Source organism: Aulonocara stuartgranti (assembly GCF_965226115.1).
Source record: "Aulonocara stuartgranti genome assembly, chromosome: 10".
Classification (NCBI taxonomy): domain Eukaryota; kingdom Metazoa; phylum Chordata; class Actinopteri; order Cichliformes; family Cichlidae; genus Aulonocara; species Aulonocara stuartgranti.
This window is the reverse complement of record NC_138946.1, coordinates 25,380,114-25,397,511: the sequence shown is the minus strand read 5'-3', so window position 1 is coordinate 25,397,511 and position 17,398 is coordinate 25,380,114. Positions and strand designations below refer to the sequence as shown.

Below are 17,398 nucleotides of genomic sequence, written 5' to 3'. Positions count from 1 at the left end.
GAATGTGAGAATTAACTCAGAAAATGAATTCAGAATGCCGGTTTGAGCTACAGCATACAAATGAGCTTTATTGTGTTTAGGGAGAACCAGAAAATCCCCACAAAATCACTCTGACACAGTCACTGTGCTCATAAAGTAGGCATCTATTCAGTCAAGGGAATCAGTGAAGCCGCCAGAAGATGTGTCTCTTGACATTATAACGACAGTTTTGGGTCTCTGGTTTCTTTATGAGAAAGAATTATTCACTATCTTCAAAGACAACTGTACAGCTCAAGAAGTGCAGTGTAAATTCCGATTACAGTGAGACAGGGATGCTAGATAATACCAGCTATAATACCCGACACCACAATGTCTCGTTTTGTATGGGGAAGCCAATGTTGTATCCTCTGACGCACACATACACACAGACACACAGACACACACTCGTTCTTATGGCTCGATTTGTATGTCCTATTACATTGCCAGCATCTGCGTAAGCCTCAGCACTTCCAGGACAGTTCACTGCCTTGAAACAAAGACGAGGTATCATCAGTAAAAGAAGACAACAGAAACACAAGACAACAGGGACTGAATACAGCAATAAGGCAAAGAGATCATGTGGTGCACAAAAGAAAGGCACAGAGATTTCAGATAATGTCTTGAGCTACAATTAGCTTCATGGTTCTTATCTCAGTTTTTTTCCCTTCCTTTTCTGTGACTTGCCCATAAAGCCAAGGGTGACAAATCAGCTGAAGCCACAACAGTGCCATAATTCTGACTCTGACATGTTCTTGTTTTAACTGTAGTAATGTAATTGTAGTACATCATAGTCAAGTCATTAGGTCCATGTCTTATATTCACCTATTTTGGAATTAAAAAGCAAATATAACAGAATGCCATGGGTGGGTGAATATTTTTTTTAATTATTATTTTAAAACCAAATTGCAATATATTGTTTGCATGGAATTCCCCATCTGTGCTAATGATAAACACAGAGCAGGGGAGACGGTGTGGGTGTTTTTATGTGCATGCATGTGCGTCCGAGCGTGTGTGCATCTTGTTCATGGCAAGAAATCAGCTCAGTTTAGCACATAATGGAAATGTGAATAGCCCAGAGCGCCTTTCTCCCACACAGGGAGAGAACTGGCTGGGAGCTGGCTGCGTCTTTCCAAATCCAAACACTGAAAGGGAGTTCGCTGGGTTAAAATCCTGCCTCCTTTTGCTCTCCCTCCCTGGAGCGATTCACAGCTTTGCCCATACATTACTCAAACAGGTCATCCAAACAGGTCTCACTAGCAGTCAGGAAACATATTCACACACATATGCGCACACACGTTATGCACACGGCTGGGTAAATTAACACACACTTGTAGGTTCAGCGGAAAGGTTATGTGATCTTGCGTGCACCGTGACAGATGACATCAGATGACATATACGGTAGCACAACAGCTCCACATTGTTTGCTTAATTTAACCTCTACTTTTTTATGCAATATTAGCACATTTTCATATTTTCATATACCCCACAAAAGGTTACCACCCTCACCCATGCTCCATATTCATTTATTTCCCTTTTTTTTTCATGCGACATTGAGATTTCTTTGACCATATTATTACCTTTGTGCCTAGAGGGGCACAATGAAAAGTCAAACTTACGTGCTACTTCTAGAGACGCGTTCCGGCTTTTGGCCTCCCCCAGATAGTTTCGGGCCACGCAAACATAGATGCCATCGTCTGGCTTGCTCCGTCGTCCATGAACGATGCGCAGGAAGAAGAGGGACCCACTGGGAAGCAGCATACGGTGGGAACGGGGATTTTCCCTGTTTGTCTCAACACGCTCCCCGTCTTTGTACCATTCCACCGTAGGCGGTGGACGACCCTCTGCCTTACAGTTGAGAGTGGCTGGCTCCCCCTTGGACACAATGAGGTCAGAAGGGTGTTCCACAATGCGGGGAGGGAAGTCTTCCTGGCGAAGACGAGACCCTAAAGGAAAGGAATGATGATAATGTTTATTTCATATACACATATATTTCTTTTTTAACCAACAGTATGTTTGGGATAAAGGTTGGTAACCCCTGAGTTACCAAAAACAGCAATATCAACTACAAATGAGCAACCTTTAAAAGTTAATAGGCACTGTGTCATACAACAGCAGTAAAGCAATACTGGCTTATCACAGTTTCTCTAAAATAAAAAAAGAGAGAAAAACAGGGAATTGTTGATTATCATACTTCTTTTGATTAAAATAATGACAGCTGATGACAGAGAGAAATCTTGGGGAATTATGTTGGAAAATAAGTAATGGTTTTCGTCTGTCACTAAAATAATAATTTCCACTGCAATTTAAACTGTAAATTATGCCTCTGCATCAATTTGTAAATATGATTGGGGGAACACACAAAATATAATGTGATTACAGTACCTGGAAAAAAAAAGAAAGCTGATTAGTGTCAGGTTTTTATTTGCTCTACAATATACTGTGTTTCTAAACTGAAGCTTCCATATTTACTTTCGCAGACAGGAGCTGAGGAGTCATTACATCTCATTAACTTTTTCATTAACACGTTCCATCAAACACTGACATCATCAAACATGTTGTCACAGTGGGTGTATAACAGCAGCTGCTACAATGGATTTTTTGATTTGTACTTTAACACTAAGGATGTGCAAAGTTCACTATGTGCTTTTCAAATCAACAGCTATATTTCGCCATAAATAATATTTACGTTTTAACCCCCAGTATTTGATAGCTGATCTCCATCAAATGTCACGGGAATGCCTGATTTTTTTTTTTTTTCCATTTATTGACCAATTCAGTGGTGTTTCATATATTCCACCTCTAAATGTCACAGAGTAATGACCTGAATGTAGTGGCACTGTGTTTGTTTACCGACATGACAATCTCACAACTTTCATCTGTTCCATGGTGTATGAGCACATTAAAATATCTGAGTTAAAAGGTCTTCTCTGTCGTGTGCATACAAACAAGTCAAGTGTGTAGTGTTTAAGTCGCTAGAACTTACGTTTTCGACTGTCTTACGGAGAAAATAAATAAGATATATAATAAATAAATGAAAGTGATGTTTGGCTTCTCTTGTCTTTTTAACTGCAGAGGCAGCCGTGATCATTGACTGCTCTACAGCAACTGAAATAAAGTCATAAAAGTGAATAAAAATTGATGTGATGGTCTATAATGTTAAGAGGTTTGTTGACAAAAAGCGTTCCATTAGCTGGCACCAGCATGCCAAAGCAGGGAGATACACTGCGTATTAAAAATGCTTTTAAAAACTCTATAATTTATAACATTTGTGTGGCTCTGCAAAGTCACACAAACACATATTTTGTGAAATACTGGCTTTGTTTAATTGGTCTTCCCATTACCCGGTCTCCACAGTAGCTAATGCAGAGTTTGAGGCTTGTTCTGTCAGACAACAGAATTTAAATTAGATGATTTAAGTTGTGGGTGGCACATTGGCTCAGTGGTTGGTACTGTCATCTAACAGCAAGAAGGTCCTGTGGGGTCCTGTCAGTCTGTTGGCCCTGTGATAGACTGGCATCTCATCAGGAGGGGGTTGTCTATTTCTTACTCGGGGCAGGCTCCATGGACACTATGACCCTGAATGTAAATGAGTGAAAAAAGAAGGGAAAGATTTGGATTTTTTTTTTTTAAATGTAACTCCTTAAAATGGGGGTTAAAAAGGCAGATATAATTTTAATGGAGTCTGAAAGTAAAGAGTTATATTTAGATACATTTAGAACAGTTAAAATATTTTTAAAATATTTTGTCCAGGTCCAGCCTTTGAGGCTCATTTTTCTTCCCAAATATGTCCATTTAGTGAGAACTATCCATGGTGCTGAAGCCCACACTCAAAGCCTTGCAGAAAATAAGTAGTTATTTGGGAGCTTACATGCAGTGGACACTTTGATAAAAACCAGGTTACGCTGACAGTGTTTTACCAGTACAAGCTTCAGCTTATAACTTGGAAGATTCCTTTAACTGAAAACATAAGAATGGGTATGCTGGATGTGTATTAACATATATCTCCATATTAATACATATATATCCACAGAAACCCATTAAAACCAATGCAACAGCCATGCATTAACAATGGCTTATGATGTAACTGTCAGAATGTGCTGATTCAACCCAGTAAATGTATAGAAAAATGTGGTGTGCCAATCACAGGAAACACCTGTCAGCAGGAGTCCAATACAAACTTCAACTCCTATGATGACCTCAGCGTTCAATCAACACCCGCCCCCCGACTACAGGTTTCATAAAGATGAGATGATTGCTGCTCTTGTGTGCTGCATTGACACACTGTACCATATAAACTCAGCATTTCCAGTGTACAGGAAACACCCGTTTCAAAAGCCACTTTATGTGCTGTGTAGTGCTTACACCTGCACACATTTACTCTACTGACACAGATTTGTGCTATATGGGACAAAGTAGCACAAAACACTTCAGGAGATTGAACAACGCAAGATTCTTGAAATGTAAAGGTGCAAATGAATTTTTGTGCATACAGTGTTTATGTTAAAAGGTCCATTGTACTGAACACATGCACAGCTTGGGACAGATTTTAAGACTATGTGAAGGTACACTGCCTCCACGTCAGACTAGACATTTCAAATTTGAGACAGCAGAAGGTCCATTAAGTTAACTGATCAACCTGAACGTGAGGCCACGTATCTGACGCAAGATAAAGAGAATTAAAGCAATATGTGGGTCCAGCAGGAGCCATTATAGGTTTCGACATGAGTAGAACATGACACTGAAGGAGCAGAAAATATTATTTTTTCAGATAATATAGGGGGGAAAAGTTTGGCTGCCTGGACTTTTTCTTTTTTTTTTTTGTCAGATTACTCAATATTGATAAGCTGTCAACCATTTAATTCAAGTAAGAAATCTATTCAGCTAAGGGTACCCCGTATAAATAAATAATCACTTTGTCTACCTAACCATTAAATAGTTGGTCTGGAACAAAATCTTATACAGGGGCTAAACTAAAAAGAAAGAGAAGAAAGTATATAATATGATGACCAAGAATTGAAGGGTGCCAGCTGTTAATCGCGTACCATACTCAGTATCTTCTTGGTGGACTTAAGCTGGAATCACTGTGGTCGAATACGCATCGGGTCACAGTTGACTATTCTTTCTATAGCATGACGTGGGACGAGACATCCTTTTAACCACGACGCTAAGTAAGAGATGCATGCACTGTATGAACTTACCATAGGTCTGGGTGTGCAGAAGTCCACAGAGAAATAAATACTGTAGAGGACCCATTCTGGCATATTGGCCTCGTGAGCTATCGGCGCATGAATTCCTCCTCAAGCAGAAACAAAAAAAGAAAAAAAGAAAAAGAATCTCATCAATCCTGTTTTCACTTGTGAGACTTTGTGACGATTTGTGAACTAAAAGAACCAAAACAGTTATTGTAGCCGCCGAGGGAAATCGTTCTCATTCACATGTCCATTCTCCCACTCCAAGAGCGCACAAGTAAGCTGTGGTCTGTCGACTCGCCGACACGTTGGCAGTTTCTGCAGTCACCAATTGCAAACATCACCGACGCCCAAAGACCCTCCAGTGACTGTCGGTCCCCCAGTTCAGACGCATTGGTCTGATACTTTACAAGGTCCGACGGCGGTGGAACTCATCCATCCCTACGTGGGACAAGTTGAGGGATGAAAGGTGGAGACGGGATTCAGTGAGAGGTGAGCAGCTGAACGGTGCAGCACAGCACAGCTCAGCCCCTCCTCTCCTCTCTCTTGCCCTGGGAGAAAAAGCCGCGCGAATGTAACAAGCACAATAAATCTGAGCATTAAAACTCAGCAGCAGTTTAGATCTGAACTGGTACAGCTATGGTCAGGAGTCGTTTTCTTTCTTTCTGTTTTTCAAGGAGATCACAGACAGCTGATATACTCATAGGCATAGTCAGCAACATGATGAGTGTCGCGTAAATGAAAGCGCGCTGTTTTGGCTGGCTTCTATTAGATTTTATTTCCTTTCATTCAATTTGTATGTACTTGGACTGATAAGATCTTAAAGCACGCCTTATTATACCTAACTGTTATTTCAAAATGTTATTATACATGTATAAATATATATTTAGCTAGTTCATCTCCGTTTGAATGAATTAAAACATCAGAATGCGTAACATACACTTGCTCGGTTTATACTTTTAGAGACTCGGTGTTAGATCCCCCAACACATTATTCCCATTCCCAACATTGCACCTGCAACTAGATATACTAGAGCCATTTTGTTTATCCAGCACACAAACATTCCTCCTTTATCTTGCAGATGTGCTCTCGCAGAGCTGATGCATCATTTCTGTTATCATTTGTCTCCTCCTGAACTCGACCCAGCGTCACCCCGCCAAAAGACACGAACGGTTGAGTAAAACGATTGAAACAAAGCTGTCTGATTTTTAGTAGCTGGCATTTTATATTCATGTTCATGGTTGAGAGAGCTATTACAAAGGTGTACAGCTGTGAAGAAATGGCACTTCATTCCTGCCCGCTGCCTGAGGCTCTTATCCAGTTTTTTCGTCAATACTGCTCAATATTGTCAATAGCATTATAAACGCAGTGCCTCACTGTTAGATGAGAATGAGATGAGGCTGTATCAGGTGCTATTGATCTGGCGAGTGAAATTAAAGCATTTTTTTAGTGCTGTGTTCACAGCAGTAGATCGAATAATAATTGTGGACAATGACTAAAATTAGTCTGTATGAAAGGGGTGTAAAGTGAACAGAATTATTTACACTGGATAGATCTCATTTATCACACAATTGTGTTTTCAAAATATTTTTTTTCCTATGGCAGCAGCCTTGTTCTTGGTGTTGTGGAGACATCTTTTATGTCTATAACTCTTTGCCTTAAAAGGGCAAGCCTTTACCAAAACTAGATTACTGTCATTAAGTGTCATCTGGGAGGAATAAAGTACTGCATTACCATTCCTGCCAAACCACAAAGGAATGGTCGCTTTAAGTGACCTGACACCAAATGACAGTTTTTCAAAATTTGATGTTCAAAGTGACCTTAGCCCACAGCGAGCCCTGCCTCTCGGAAGTACAAAGAGGAGATAATAAATAGGCTTTTCAAGAAATTAAAAACCTCACAAAATCCATCAAGGTGAACTTTAATGACAAGTAGAGGAATCTTCAAGAACACGGTGAGTGTAATTGTGGCAAATAACTTGATACATAATGCTGCTATTCATCATTAACACTGATGAATAGCACATGCTAACATGGTGCTTTTTCTGTGCTTTATTTTAAAATCCCAAATGTTATTAATTAAGTTACTTATTAAGTTACTTATTAAGTAAAAGTATTTTTAAGTATCCCTCAATTAAAATAGATTAATGAATGCACCTGAAAAAGGTTATGTTGCATAAGTATTTGGGTACTGGCATGTGAGATCTTGCATAAGGTTAAAAAAAAAGAAATACATTTATTGAGTGTGGTGATTTGATGTTTATCTTGAAGTTGAATAAGATAAGGGAGGCAGAGAAAGACCCCATCTTTCATCACACACTACAAGATAGACAGGTTTCCAGGCAACGTGGGATTCTGCTGCCTTTCTCACACAAACCAAAATCAAAAAGACTCTCATCAATCTACCTCTCTCCCCGCGCTGATCACACATAGGAGACAGTGTCAAGGTCAGAAGTTTTGTCTGCACCATTACCTGCTCATAGCTGTGTTTGTCCAAGCCAGAAGTGTTGGAGGTAACAGATGGTGTGTGTGACAGTGTGTTCAACACGCTCACGCTCAGCCTTACTGAGAGTAGACAGAGTAGACATGTGTCCTGACCACAAAGTCCAAACCTGCATACAAGTGTCAGACCTCTGTCTAACCGCTCAGGGTGCTGAGTGCAGTGGCAATGCCTTGAAAATCAAACTAGTGATCCGAGTAATTGACATAATAAAACTATTATAAAAATTGCTCAGATCAGTGACTTTTTTGGATTTTCAAGGCATTGCCACTGCACTCAGCACCTTAATAATATATATATATATATATATATATATATATATATATATATATATATATATATATATATATATATATATATATAGTATCGGAGCACTAAGTGCGGTGACTCCCAAGCTAGGCGAGTGGCTCCAGCAGATCCCGGGAATAACATCGGAGATCTCGGTCCAGAAGAGCGCAGTCCTGGGAACAGTTAAGATACTGCGCAGGACCCTCAAGCTCCCAGGCCTCTGGTAGAGGACCGGAGCTTGAAGGATAAACCGCCCGCAGGGGCGTGCTGGGTGTTATATATATATATATATATATATATATATATATGTATATATATATGTATATATATATATGTGTGTGTGTGTGTGTGTGTGTGTGTGTGTGTGTGTGTGTGTGTGTGTGTATTTTCCATTTTCAATTTCTAAAGAGCATTTTTTTAACTTTTCTTGCTTTTATACTATTAAAAGTAAGTATTATATTATACTTACTGTTTTTTTCTACAATATAAAAGCCAAATACTTTCCAGATAACAAACAAACAAAAATGTCAATTACAAGTCAATAGAATAATATCCACATGGTCTTACTTAATTAAGTAATACAGATCACTTAAACATTAAAAGCAATTAGTTCTAGGACTGATAATACTAGGTTAACAAACCAGACTAGTTAATGGAGATCACTGAATCATTTTGTTTCTTTGTTTATTCCACAAGATACATGAAGCTGTATTGATTCATCCATCCTTCCATTCTGTTAACTGCTCATTCAGCTAGGATACAGGGTGGTAGTGGGCACCCTCTGGGATAGTGCCGTAGCATATCCCAGAGGGGGGGGGGGGGTGGTCAAAAGGCAGAATATACCCTGGACAGGTTCCAAGTCCATTGCATTGCTATCTCAAGGATCAATGTATTCCAAAACAGTGCAATGCTTCAGTTGCAATGAAAAAAGTATTTTGTTGTGGTAGTAAGTTTCTCCCTTCATCTCCTCCCCCTATTTTCAAATGTGGTTGAACATCATGAATTATAAGGATCATGTGTGGGTGTGGTTTTTTTTATACATGTCATAGAAAAATGGTCTGACCTTCCTTCCAAATACAACACGATGTAGTTGGAAGCTTATAAAAAAAACTAGAATGGAAATCTAAAATTGTGAAGGTCTGACTGACTTATGAGGGATCAAATCACTCTTTGGGATCTCTTTTGTAACAACACAACAACACAGCAGGCACAGTCACAAGGAATGTCTGTTAACTGGTGGACTACTGTACTTGGGTCTATTACAGTAAGAGTCTGAAGTCTGAGAAAAACAGCTTCACAGGAAAAAGAATGAGGTTCTGCTGGGGGAAACCTCTGTGTTCCTTTCTGACCTGGATTCTTTAAGGCTAGGGCAACACGATTGGCATTGGCATCATGATTACTGAATTTACCAGTTGTAAATTTGAGTTTACACAACAAAGTGGGGATAATTACACCGAATTAGGCTGTAGAACAACTACAGTACATAAAGTAGAGTAGATGCTGCTTAGAAAAGGCCGTCATCTAACACATGCGCAGGGACATCACTGTATGCCATCCCACCTGTTTAAGGGCAAAGAGTATTGGCTCCTCACTCTGAAACGTTGCCCTTTGTCTCCTTGAGTTTGAGAAGGCAGATTTTATCCTCCAGACCCAGCAGGCTGTGAATAAAGTAAGTATGCAATGCAAATCAAAAACCATGGGAATAACTGTCTCCACTGAGGTTCCTTTGAGTTCCCGTGTTGCTGTGCTTTTCTGGATCAAACCTGTTCTTTAAATTTCAAAGTGTACCATACCTCTTGGGATACTTTTGTAGGACTCTTAAAAAATCAAAGCTAGACATCGCAAGATGTCTCTTTTCAAGAGATGTATTTTACTTTCTGGGAGATGAGTGGTGTTGTCAATGCATTACTGTCACTTTATTCTCTTGCCGTAGTCACATTGCTTCCCCTGTATAACTTCACGCTTCACAAAGCACCATTGAACTCCTGACATACCTTGCAAGAGTGGGGAGAGAAGAGTCCAATCCTAGCAACTCCATTTAAATGCTTTCAAGGTGAAAAAGACCCCATTCAGCTTCTGAAAGAGGTACTTTGGGGACACTAGTGGGAAACTTCTCTGGCAATATATATAGATGTAGAAGAAGCAGAAAGGGTTTTTGCTTAATCAGGCAAAAGGACATTTAAACCATTTGTTTTTCCTCTGGATGAGCACAGGGGAGAAAGAAGAAAACAAGGAAGAAAATGCTGAGAGCAATATGAGGTAGAAACCCCAGGAAGCACTGTGCACATTTTCAAAATGGCAGATAATAGACTTCTCCCATGCGTGTAAACATTGGATTTCCATAGAAATGGCCTCTTTCTGTGTTTCAAACGGCTAGTCATGGGTGAGAGAGTTATGTGGCACTCACCTCTTAATCTTGTTAGATGTTTTTAAAAATAGCACTGGTTCTGTGTTTTTTTTGTTTTGTTTGTTTTTTAAACATTGAGAGACAGAAAGCTTGTGTCAGTATTTGTAATTTGAAATCTGATTTAAAAATTATGTTTCTGTTAATGACAAAGATATGATTTCTTTTAATATATGTTTTGCTGATGGACGTGACAGGTTATTGGCCAAATGTCACAGCTGAAATACTCCCCCCACCTCCCAAACATGTTTTCTGTTGTTTCTTGTAACTTCCTGTATGAAACCAATTTAATATAGGAGATTAAACAAGAAATTTCATGTTAGGTTTACACATGCTTCCAATGACAAAATGAATCTGCACCATCTCTTCCTGTGACTGGATTCATATCATTCCCATCATTATTGTTTATGAACAATTATGTTGTGAACATAGCAGTTTTTTTTAAACAATTCATGGTTATATATTTTCACATGTGGAAAAGTTTATGTGATATTAACTGAAGTGAGTGATGACAGTTTGTAAATTGTTATTAGTACATTAAACCATTTAAAGTTTGTGTTTGCACTGAGATCCTAACAGCGCAAAGTTTTATTAACAAATGTAGCCCAAGGATTCCAATTCATAAGAAGTACAGATGATAGATGTGTATTAATAATGTGAGGACTGCTGCGTACTGTGTCTTGTTACAGTGCAATAGGTGTGGGACATTATGCATCATTGTGACATGCTTGTGTGTAGGCACAGTCTTGAGAAACATAATAACCCAAGAATAATGCATGCCAGAAAGCTAATACCTAAATTGTACTTACGCCACAGGTCTCCTCTTGAAATCTGTCATGCACTCCTCCATACTAGATGATCTTATTAGATTTTGGATGACTTTCCTGCATAAATTTGCATTTCTTTGAGTAAAAAAATGCATTCATTTTACTCTATCGAGTTTACACAGCTCCTCTACTTCTGAGGGGAAAGTTCTCTCCTAGATAAATGGCGGGCCGCTCGATTAATGGGGTGATATGATCCATGCACAGCAGTGCGGGTTTGTCAGGAAGCAGGAGTAAGAGGAACAGTGAGTTTGCTGGTTTTGTGCATCAAATGAAACTCTGTTTTCTGATCAGTCTTCTCTTTGCCACTGACCTGTGGTCATAAGGCTTCTGGGCAGTGACCGAAAGAATGAGCCAGTGGATATAAGTGACTGAGGGTTTAAGGCTTGACTTTGCGTGACTGGGTAAGGGATTTAGTGATCCAAAAAGACTTTGATATTGTTGTTGCTCCCTCACATTGGCAGGAGGTTGTTCAGGCTTCTCTCTGGAGCCTTTGCCAAGTTTAATAGAAAATGTACTAAAAGCATTTATTCATGAATGTAAAAAAAAAAAACCTCTTCGTGAAGTTTGTTATTATGAAACCTATTTTGTTACAGAAAAGGTTCAAAATCTTATGAAATATTTTATGCCTTCTTACAAAGCATTAGCTGACAAAATTGATGCCACTCTTATGCCTTTGAAAAAAATAGGAAACCATAACCTTAAAACTGCCATGTTATATGGTCCTTGCCCCCCACCCACTAATAAATAATTTAAAAAATACAGCTTTTAAAATAACAACTTTAAAATAACATAAACGAGACAAAAACTGCTGTTTTTACATTTTAGCTGTGATGGTACTGCAAGTCATTCAACAGGTCCAATAAGAAGAATTCTATAAGAAATTGTTATAGTGTTATATGAATATAAATTGGATGAAATATTGACTCATGTCTACATCCCTAAATTGCATTTAGGAATGTGGACATGGTCAAGACAAACTGCTGAATTTTAAACTGAGCATCAGAATGGGGAAGAAAGGTGGTTTAAATGTGTTTAATGCTGCCGGATAAGCTGGTCTGAGTATTTTAGAAACTGCAGATCTACAAGGATTTTCCAGCACGATCACGTCTGGGGTTTACCGAGAATGGTCCGAAAAAGAAAAGAAAATATTGTGCGAGTGACAGATCTTTGGGTGAAAATGCCTTGTTGATTCTAGAGGCCAGAGGAGAATGGTCAGAGTGCTTGAAGCTGATATGAAAGCAACGGTAACTCAAATAACCACTCGTTACAATCAAGGTATGCAGTTTTTCTGAACACACACCACATTGAACCTTGAAGGAAATGGGATACAGCAGCTTGCTCGAATTTTGCTGCATACATATTATAGTCTTATATTACTCACATAGTATTAAAATACTTCTAATCCTTAAGAAATATGCAATACACAGCTGAGAGGGTCAAGGCTGTTGTATGTGAGAGAAATATCAGATTTATACTCAAATGAAAACAGCTATACTGTGTATTAGCTTCTCAGTAATATGAAGCTGGTAATGATTGGCCAAGCAAGCTACTTAGAATTACCTTTCTGTGTTATATATATTTCTCTTTTTTTAAATTTCAGTATATGTTAGAGAATGGCCTTTGATTTCTTGGAAATCAGGAAGAGGAATTCTCAGATATGTAGCTTCTACAGCAGTGCCACTGTACACTGCATATAGGGCATATTTTGTAAAATAGTTGGGTTTTTATTGGAGAAACAAAGGCATCAAATTGGGCTATGTCTTTCAATCATGTCCCCCTTTTTTGGTTAGGGGGATATAGACAAGTCTGATCGCTAAAGTAGTACAGACTGCGGATTGTGAACAGCCAGCAGGGATTAGACTGGTCTTGGTAGATCTTCATTAAATGGATCAATGTCCAAGGAGAAGCTCATTATTTGTGGCTAAATCAGGTAATACACTCAGATTGAATGGAGAGTGATTAGGTATAGAAGAACACAGGCTTGAGAAGCTGTCTGCCTGAAAACAGAAGTGAGACATTTGATGAGGAGATGCTGGTAAAGGAATTTTAATTTGCCAAAGTAGTCGTTGCTCTTGAACTTGTTATAGCTTCATTTGTCAACTCTACCTGAAGACCTAGCTATAGTGATATTCCTACAGTGAACGGCGGCGGTAACTGTTGGCTACGTGTATAGAGATCACTGTCAAGTATTGTTAATATTACATGCTGCAGTCTCTAACACTGTACACAAATCTTCATACTGGCTGGGTGAATTCTTGTAATAAGTATGCGCTTCTGTGCATTTCTTGTAATACAACTTTGCTGATTTGTCGGACGAGAGATATTTTTGTTCGAATATTCCTGTGAGAGATGACGCTAATATGAGCAGGCAGGTGGATTATTTCTGTAGCTGTAATAAGGCCTAATGCGCTATTGCTGTGTTAAATTCTGGTAATCCACAGCAACCTGAAAACAAAGCAATGACCTAAAGGCTTGAGAGAAATTAGTTTACTTTGTGTAAATATTTGAAAAAATGAAATGAAATTGGACATTTATGTTGGAAAATTGTATTTTTCAATATTGTTTTAGCAAGAAACAATGTTGGGAAATAGCGAGTAGCAATATCTCCATTACTGAAAGACAGATAGGACTGCATAGCTTTTTATTCTACACTTCTGATTTAAATCTTTAGGCAGTTTACAATACATTATGGTTTATATCTAAATACTACAAACTCATTTTATTCATATAGATGGTATGGATTATGATATTTCTCTGATATTCATGTCTACAAAGGAACCAATTAATAATAAGAATATGGCATAATGACATGTTTTAGTGTAAAGACAGCTCATACCAAAATTGTACCCAAGAATGTTCATTCCTGTGGCCCTAAATACCCTTTGGTCACTGTAACCCTGCACTGAATACTCATATCAACAGTGTGAATAGAAGGGAAGAAAGTATGCATCCCAGCTGCAATCATACCACTTTCCAGGTGCTGGGATTCTGGGCTAAATTCCAGTGTTTTGAAGAACATTTGCATGCATTGGAAATAGGCCTTATGCAGATTTATGGTGACAGCTGGTACTCTTAAGACCTAAAAGCTACACACACAGATCTATGTGCCATTTTTTTAGGTCTAGAAAAAACATAACCAACTGTAGAGATCGCTCTTGAACTGTTGTGAAAATTGTTTTGTGACCTCTGTTGCTTGTGTGTCATATATCTGTCACTGGAGATTGCCTCACATTTTCCCCCAAATGATCGAGTTGTAATTTATGTTTTTCAAAAAGCAAGACAAGAAATTTAAAACCACTCTCTCTGACACCAGTATTGTGACTTGCTGCAGTCACCATGGCAGTCAGAGTAAGAGGCCATTCTCTGCTGCTGAGCATAAGGAGCCTTTTTGATGACTTTGTAGCAGGTTGAGTAGACGAGCTTCTGTAGCTTCTTTTGTTCCAAACAGTTTTTCATCCTAAAAGCTGGTCTGAGACTTTGTTCAGTTCCATATGTTTGAATGACATAAGAAAATATAGTGGCTTTCTCTTTATGTTAGACAAGACCTCTGCCACAAACACAGTGTGTTCTGTTTCTAAAACCCATGCAACTTTATTTTAAATTCAAGTGGAGATCCAAAAGTTTGCAAAGATATCAGTCATGTCAGCTTGAATAATGGGGGAAAGTTTCCCTTGGTGTCAGTGGAGAGCTGACAGCGTGGATTAAGATGATTTTGAACCGCCCAAGGCTATGCAGACGTGAACAAAGAGGGAGTGACACTGTATGTTAAAGGTATTAATTGTTGTGACAAGTTTAATTCTATTTTATAGCTATTTTACTGCATAACTTTGCTGTTTGTGACTATTTAACACGCTCTTGTTAGCGTTCTCCTTAATTTTGCTTCTGCACTGGAAGATCCGGGACATCATGAAACTGTGGAACTGTCCTTGGAAGTCTGAAGTTGGATGAATGGATGGATGAAGACCACTAGATCAGAAATGCCACATAATGTGGAACAACAATGAACAATTAATATATACCTGTATGTTGTAATCCCTTTATAATAAACCATCTCACAAAACCACCCAGTGAGCTGGACGGGATCCTGAACTGAGCCTACCGAGTTGCTTAGACTTATGTCTGGAAAGAATTTTTTAACATCTTATGTTTTTAAATTTTTTATTTTTAGTATGTTTATGTAACACACTGAGTACAGTGGAAGCAATCAAAGAGATTGTGGGAGAGTGCTAAGCAGCTGTTGAAGTACTAAAAAATATTGAAATATTTGTGGCAACCGTCAGCTTAGTGTTCTTTTTTCCTTTTCCTTCAGACAAATCATATTTCCTGCTTTGCTGCCGGTGTATATTTATCATCAAAGCACAACATTTCCTCCATAGGCCAGCTCTGAATATCACACTATCACAGTCAGTCTTGTTTGCCTGCACATTTAAGAGGTATTTACAGGTATTTACAATTTTGAGCTGCACAGAAGCACACACTATGTTTATCCAACCTCTACCACAGCTTTGTCTGCCTCTGCAGTTGTTTTGATTATTGCCTTTGCTGCAATTACCAATTGTTTGTATTGCACTACTGCCCCCTACTTATGGGCTGTGGTAAATAAACCTTCTAGGAGGTATTCAATGCGCTCTTTTTTTAATACACTATGTTGCAAAGACATCTGTTTCTACAAAACTGCACATTTGCTGCCACTCCAACACCCACTGCTCACTAAGTTGAAAAAATGTTTATGCATTTTTGTTTGCACTTTTTTAAAATATTCAAATAACTTCCCATGTTCAGAAAAAAGAAGTCTATTCTATTCTAAAAAATGTACAAAAGTAAAAATGAGAGAGACCGTCAGTGTCTCTAGCAGCCTCTAGACACTTGTTATTCAGTGCTATTGTTTTGAGTGTCAAACAGACAGAATAAATGGAAGAAAAGCGTATACATAATATACTATAGATGGCACTCTCAAGACAGCAGAGTTACAAAGGAATATATCCAACAGATTTGCATTCATTCCCTGGAGAGGTGCTGCGCACTGCACATCTAGTTTGAAAATCAGCCTATTCTTAGATTCTTAGAGGGAGGGAAAAAAAGTTCCTTTCATATACATAAAATATGGTGCTGTCTTCAGGAGCAAGTAATATTCATGTGGAGTAATGTCACCTTAAATGTTAAAAACAAAACAAAACAAAACAAAAAATATCCATCCTTGAACGGACTCCTTAAAATAAAGCACATTCTCCTTCATTGGACTCTCAGGCAAACTCTGAGACTGAAAGCTGTAGCTGAAGAACATACAGTACATTGCATGCTGAACCAACAGTCAGTAAGATCTACCTCCTGTAGTGTTATCACCACTATGCCCTGAATTTAACATGCAGCTCTGTGACAGGAGTGAGCTTAAGGTGTCTGCTTCAAGTCATCAGCACATAATACTGCATCTGAGGTAAATAGATGGGTGGCAAAGAGAGGTAAAAGGAATATCTGTTGAATATAGCAGCAAGCACTAATAAGGAAAAGCTAAGCTCTTAGTGAGGCTTAAAACAGCTTACAGATGAAGAGTCTCAAATTGGCTGCAGTATTTTTTCTATTCCAAAAACTAAAATCTTGTGGGGCTTAGTAATTTCTTCACATATACACTATGCCAGACGGAATGAAGGGAAATCCAGATCTGCTGAAATGCATCCTCTGCTGCCCACAGCTTAAGTTGAGCTCTTAATATGTCGTAAAGGGAGCTTAATTGGAAAGGAGATGCAGACACTTTCATTCCTGGCTGATGTAATTTTACACAATATTAACACTGATGCAAGTGAACCATCCATATCCAGCCGTGTCTCCTTGTGATTTAATTTTCCTCAAGTGATATATATTTGACAGAAGTTGGCACAGAGCAATGTGCATTTTTCGTATGCATTATGATGAGCGATCTACCAGCAGAAATGCAAGGCTTAAAGGAGGATATGAAGTTATGTGATAGACGCAGTTCTTACATAGTTTTATTTTTTTTCAAGTGGTAAAGTTTGGCTTGCAGAGGGCATGAATATTTCAGTGACGTTGCCTTCATTTGCAAGCTCTGTGGTTAATGAGTCATTGGGGTGTTATATTTCTGCATAGTGGTTATATAGGAAATGTAACAATATAGGGCATCTTTTAATCAAATGAACCCACTAAAATGGACAAAGTCA

The 17,398-nt window shown here is 38.6% G+C and overlaps 1 protein-coding gene across 2 annotated transcripts in view; it reads right to left on the bottom strand.

The window, feature by feature from the left end:
* The window catches only part of LOC309715122 (roundabout homolog 2-like), an 83,811-nt gene extending 78,386 nt beyond the window's left edge, over positions 1 to 5,425 (bottom strand). The window contains exons 1-2 of one of the 2 annotated variants that reach the window (XM_082547970.1): positions 5,217 to 5,425; positions 1,635 to 1,961 (exon numbers count right to left, since the gene is read on the bottom strand). In XM_082547970.1, the coding sequence (XP_082404096.1) occupies positions 1,635 to 1,961; positions 5,217 to 5,271 (382 nt within the window). In that variant the 5' untranslated portion in view covers positions 5,272 to 5,425. The remainder of the gene's footprint in view (positions 1 to 1,634; positions 1,962 to 5,216) is intronic. The other variant, XM_082547968.1, reaches the window with a different exon arrangement.
* Between the last annotated feature and the right edge of the window lie 11,973 nt (positions 5,426 to 17,398).